Genomic DNA, 6,012 nt, shown 5'->3' on the forward strand with positions numbered 1-6,012 from the left:
TAAACAGTACATGTTAAAATCTAAGCTCAGCTAGTGCAAGAGCGGCAGTGACCTAAAATACATAAATATATTTTACTTATCGAAAAAAGGAAGTGGAGACTCATTGAACACTCTATTAGTGCAATTAATGCCACAGCAAGTCATTCTGTCCAACAATTGGACAAATAATATCCAAAAAAGAATACACAAACGCTACAACTAATGGTCTAAGTTGAGCGACTGAAAATGACCGAATAGTTTTCAGGCGAGGCTGAGTCTCAGACTGAGGCCTTTCCCCGGAGCAAGCTCGGTGGTCACGTGGGTCTGATGCTCATTAATTATACTGAATTTTAGGCTTTTAATACACTTAAACAGAAGAGTGAGAAAAAAATTCACCCCCCTCAGAGTTGTCATGAGTGTAAACTAGATCATTTAAACAAAAAACATGTTCTGGTACCAGGCTGTGTACTAGGCTGTAAACATGTTTATTTCTGCTGTGAAATTGGTATTTTTAAAATGGGAGCCAATGAGGATTTGCTCGCTTCTGACACCAGCCCCCAGCGGATGAGGGTGGAACTGCAATTTATTTCATTTCCGCGTTGGCTTCAATTTTTCATGGGTAGCACACACATATTATGAATGCCTTTGGCGGAATTCAAATGAGCCATTTCAATCTAGATTAATCTAGATTAATGCCAAGATTACAGTGAGATTAATCTTTAAAAATTAATCTATGCCCACCCCTGATGTTTAACATTTCTGATCATTTTCAAGGAGGGGGGGGGGGGGGGGGGGGGGTCTAAAGTTCTTTATTATTCCTGGTAATGTGTTTTAATGTTATTTTCATTTATTTATTAAGTCATGCATTTTTTTTATTGAAGTGTTCAAGGGAGAAAACTACGAAATCATAAAAATCTTAAAAGTATTGGGGGTTTCCAAGATGAGGGCTTGTGTCTCACATGGGTGGTGGAGCTCTCAAGCAGATGTCCTTTTAAAAGTTGTTTTTAGACAGAACTTTGCAAAACGCTCAATGCCTAACGGTTCCTTTTGGCTCTGATGTTTGCTGTAGTTCCTGGATTGATTAATAGATGATGGACCAATGCTTGGCGTTAAAATCGGCCAGCGGCGGCTTCCTGCATGCACGATTCATCATCAGTCTGGATGCAGTGGTGTAAACATCTTTTGTGACTGCAGCTAGAAACCACCGCTCTAGCCACGGGAGCATGAGGGCAAACTGCTGTAAGAGCACACCACATTATCGGTGAGGGAGTAGGAAGCTGTGTGCTTCATATCAGAGTCTTCAAAGGGCACATGGCTCACGGTCGCCTTTGTTTACCAATTTAAGGAGAACACCTCTACGCCCTGAATCACACATATGTTGTACTTCAATTTAAATTAAAAGTAATGATGTGTGTTTCGACCTCACCAGTCATGTATTTTGAGATTTTTCAGCTTGTAAAAATCAGTAATTACTATGACTACAATTACTATGGCTAAGTTTCTTTATCTGTTCCAGTGTCTTCCGATTTATATTTCTACACCTTTTTTTTGGAAGGAGGAGGGGTGATAGGTTGCTTTTGGGCTTTATTGCACAAAAAAAGTCTGAGAACCTGTAAAAAGGTGTTGCAGTTACCCTATCACTTGGAGGGCATGGCTTTTCCGAATTATTGCTGGGCTTCTAAAATGTTTCGTCATCTGTCTTTTTGTGATTATTATGTTTAGATTTTTTGTAGGATCGTGTGTGTGTGTGTGTGTGTGTGTGTGTGTGTGTGTGTGTGTGTGTGTGTGTGTGTGTGTGTGTGTGTGTGTGTGTGTGTGTGTGTGTGTGTGTGTGTGTGTGTGTGTGTGTGTGTGTGTGCGCGTGCGTACGTGTGTCTGTGTGTGAGTGCGTGCGTGCGTGTGTGTGTTTTCTCTGAGTGTTACTTTGAACTCTGACTTGTCTATTTTCTTCTTTGGGTTTGATCCAGTGTAGCAGGGTGGAGGGGAAAGGAGGGTCTTGTTTTAAAATTACTGTTAAAAAAAGGCTTTGATCAAAAAAGTATTGGCACTTAACATCGCTACCACTTCATCAATATTACCAAATATTTCATTATAACAATACTGACCCCAAATTAAATGAATAAATGCAAAAAACAAATTGTTGTCGAGGTTAAAGTGTTAACCATGCTTTACAACAATCCATCCATTTCTAGTGCTTATCTGAGTTCAGGACAGAGGGAAAGCCCCATTCCCTATCTCCCTAGCTCCTCCTGAGGTCCCAAAGCATTCCCAGACCAGAAGGGATATGTGTCATTCATCCAGCGAAAACCTCAAGAGGGAGGCAAACCATGATGCATTCTGTTCAGATGCCTGGACCACCTCAGCTGATTCACTTTGATGAGGAGGAGCAGCCTTCTCCCCAACTCCTTAACTCATCTCTAGATGCCTTTGGGATGATCCTGATACAGACCTGATGACCATGAGTGATGGACGGAACGTAAATGAGAGCTTTTCCCTTTGACTCAGCTTGTTCTCAACAACAAATGAAGCCCCAATCAGACACCAAGACACTAGAGCTCCTCCCATTCTGGGACCCACAGCTCAATAATTTCTAGAAAAGACAGAGGCTTTGGCATGCTGAATATCTCTCTTACTAGACTAATGTTAAAAATCCCCTCCTACAGCTTTACTGTGAGATCAGAAAACACTTGTCTGGAGGGAGCGTTTAGTTCTCTGAGCTCGAAGGCATCTGGAGCAAACCTGTGGCGCCCTAGCTCAGAGGTTGTGATGCTAATATCTAGATTTACACATCGTTACTTCCCTGATCGACACGTCGTCTCTAAAATGACCCGGCTGCAGTTCTGACCCGTCATCAACGGGGACAATGAGATGACTTTCAAAATAAATTCTATCAAATCCTCAAACTGTTACACACCATGAAATGTGTTTTCACCAAGCTGCTTAGTTTCCTTTAATCATCTGCAAACCTGGCATTTGAAACTTAGTAACAAATGTCTTTTGTTTGAGGCTGTGTGTGATTTATTAAGACAGCAGCAGGTGTATCAAACTCTGCAGAATCAATTGGTGAATCTTCACCTTGATCATGTTATAAAAGGTGAGAATTTGTGATAAATTGCTGTTTATCCTGCAGCTAAACCAGTATGAATGATGTTTGTCTTGCTAGCAAAGAAGATCAGCAGTGAAATCATCTCAGAAAATCACTACATCATCATTCTGGCTTCACCAGTCAGGGTTTCTCCATTTTCTCTGAACAAAGTTGCACATTTCTCTGGAGAATCTTATTTGAGATGGAAAGAGTACGAAGCGGCGGAGCTGGCGACGGGAAAGGGAAAGAAGGTGAGAACATTTCCTGAAAACGCAAGCTTTAGCTGTGCTGCACGCTGCACTTAAGAGCCGAGCAGGCGTAGATGATGGCATCTCTGTCTCCGTCAGGATGGATTTCACCCCATGTGATGTGAGTGAGTTTGGAGGAGAGCTCAGTGCTGCTTCTGCGTGATGTTACACTTTCTCAGCCTGGTTAAGTTTCTCTAAAACCTTCTACTTGTTTCTTTTTTTTATTACTCTTTAAAAGCTAACAGCTAATTTCCAGGTCTCCATCCTTCCAAATGACCCCGTGACCCGCTCTCAATGAGAACCGGTCAACTGGACGACGGCTCGATCCGAGCATTGGAGCGCCGGAGCTCGGCACATCAATCCTCTTCAAGCTCGCTCGCTCGCTCAGAGACAGGAAATAAGACAAAAAGAGGGGGGATCAAGCAGCATCCATCTGAGCGCGTGTAGGTTTAAGCCGTGATTAGCTCGGGGGCACTGACAACCAGACGGCAGGCGAGAGTAGGGTCACACCAACTCATCCCATTTCTCCCTTTTTCTCCCGACGTCACAAATGTGATGTAAAGTGAAAGCGTGCACACAATCTGTTTTCTGGCCACATTTTCACATGAGGAGCAAAGAAGATGCATGTATGTGTGCACATACAGTAGATACAGTAGTAGTGCCGCTGCTCTGGAGCAACACTGCCCCCTGCTGGATACTTTCATAGCATTAAAATAAGATGAGAAACCAAATAACCCTAACCGTACATCCTGTATTAAATCTGGAAAGAACCCAACACCTCTGAGGAAATGTTCCTTGTTGGAGTCACAACACAAATAAATCATTCAAGGATTTGATTCTAAATTTCCATTATGGAGATTAGAAATAAACCCAGATTCCTGTCTCAGCTCCGTTTGAAGCATTCTGACACTTCTGTTTGGAAACGTTCCAGCTTGAGGAAGCACGTGGCTTAAGGAATGCTGGCTGGTGAGCAGCTTAATCCCTGATGATGCACACCACAGGGAACAGGTTCTAAAACACACGCAACTAGAAAAGCAACAAGTGCCCAGAATGGAGACACACTCACCTACAGTCATGGTCTCTGGGAGACCAGATGTTGGTAAAAGACTGGAAAGAGGAGCAGCCTGGGCAGGTGGACTGGACTCCATGCTGAAGTGAAACATAAAGAGAGACCAACTGTTTAATCAATCTTATGATTGGTTTGGGATATGAAGCTAGAGTCCAGACACTCGTCTGTTTGATTTGGTTTTCTTCAGTAGCACCATGTTTGGGTGTGTGGTGATCTCTTACGTGAAAGTGAGCTGTGATCTGCTGCTCTCACAGTTCTCCACCGACCCTGTTGAGTCACACTGCATGGGAAATACGGCCGTGTCCTCTACCGAGCTCGCTGGAAAGAAGAGAAGTGAAAGTGAAGGCAACACAGAAATTACCCACATTTCATCTGAGAGGCGGCCGAAGCCCGAAGCCGGAGTGAGGACGTGACACACCTGTCTGAGTGTCTGCAGCATTCACAGGAATCAGGATGCTTGAGGTGCTCTGGTCGGCCACGGCCTGTAGAGGACTCCACGTCGACACGCTGGGCAGACTGCCCACCACCATCCTGATATGAGACACCAGTCTGAGTCTAGCTGCTGTTCATCTCTGCTCTTTCCTGTTCTGAGCTTAAAGTTAAGTTGCATTTGCTGCTTTCTGTCAAATAAATCCATCTTTTGAGAAGCATTTGTGATATTATTGGTCTCCTGATCTGTTTAGGACTTGAATTCAGTTGGTGCCTTTAAAAGCACCACATTTGGTAACCATTCCTAGTTGCATTGTTGCTGTTTTGCCTCTTTAAGTTTTAATTTGGCAGCAATGCGCTCTGATCCTGCATGGACGGGAGCTAGCCAATAGCATTCCATAACGTCTAAGTCTCCAAACGGAGGCTGTTCAGGAGCGATCTGCAACAAGGGAAGAGAGTAGCTATAACGTTTAACCACTTTATAACTAATCTCTGCTGCACCCTGTCCCTCAGATGGGTCAGAAACGTTAGACCCATTTTCAGACTCATAAATGAAGCCACTAAACTCACTGATCAGTGGGGATCCTCTCTTCCTCCTGTGTTCGTGTTCTGGGTTTACACATCTCCTCTTCCTCTTCCTCTTCATTGTCCAGACTCTTACTATCAGGTAGAGGAGGTGCAGCGGGGGAGGCAGTGCGAAATGGGCGGGGCGACCCTACCCAGCTGACCAGCCCTGGTTCTGCCAGGCCGTTCTGAGCAGGAGACGTGGACACGGTCGGCTCTAGAGGGTCGATCCCGTCCTCCACGCTGCTCTGAGCCAGAGCCACGACACTCCTCCTCATCACCCTCCCCCTCTGGGAGTCTTCCTCCCCCTCCCCCTCGTCCTCAGCCCCGCCATCCAGGTCGTCGTCGAAAGAGATGATGTTGGTGATCATCTTCTTCCTCCGCCGCTCTTTCCTCAGCCCGGAGTCTTACGGGGAAATATAAAAACGGGAATGATCAAAGACTGAAATCTGAACCTTGAAAATCTATCATTCGGGTTTCTTCTAACCATTCATTCATCTTTGAGTTTATTTTGACCTTAAAATGCAGACAGCCAACAAATCAAACAGATGTTCGTCTGTTTCTACAATTGTTCCTCCACAAATAACATCATTGCTCATGCAGTTCCAGTGTTTTCTGGCTTTAATACCAAACAGGCC

General features: G+C 44.3%; 1 protein-coding gene across 2 annotated transcripts in view; it reads right to left on the reverse strand.

Annotated features, from left to right (window-relative positions):
• The window catches only part of snx29 (sorting nexin 29), a 298,365-nt gene that overhangs the window by 272,708 nt on the left and 19,645 nt on the right, over positions 1-6,012 (reverse strand). For both annotated transcript variants that reach the window (XM_015963689.3, XM_054749014.2), the window contains exons 8-11: positions 5,381-5,780; positions 4,800-4,912; positions 4,603-4,699; positions 4,379-4,461 (exon numbers count right to left, since the gene is read on the reverse strand). In XM_015963689.3, coding sequence (XP_015819175.1) covers positions 4,379-4,461; positions 4,603-4,699; positions 4,800-4,912; positions 5,381-5,780 — 693 coding nt within the window. The remainder of the gene's footprint in view (positions 1-4,378; positions 4,462-4,602; positions 4,700-4,799; positions 4,913-5,380; positions 5,781-6,012) is intronic.

Source organism: Nothobranchius furzeri, chromosome 16 (assembly GCF_043380555.1).
Source record: "Nothobranchius furzeri strain GRZ-AD chromosome 16, NfurGRZ-RIMD1, whole genome shotgun sequence".
NCBI classification, from domain to species: Eukaryota; Metazoa; Chordata; class Actinopteri; order Cyprinodontiformes; family Nothobranchiidae; genus Nothobranchius; species Nothobranchius furzeri.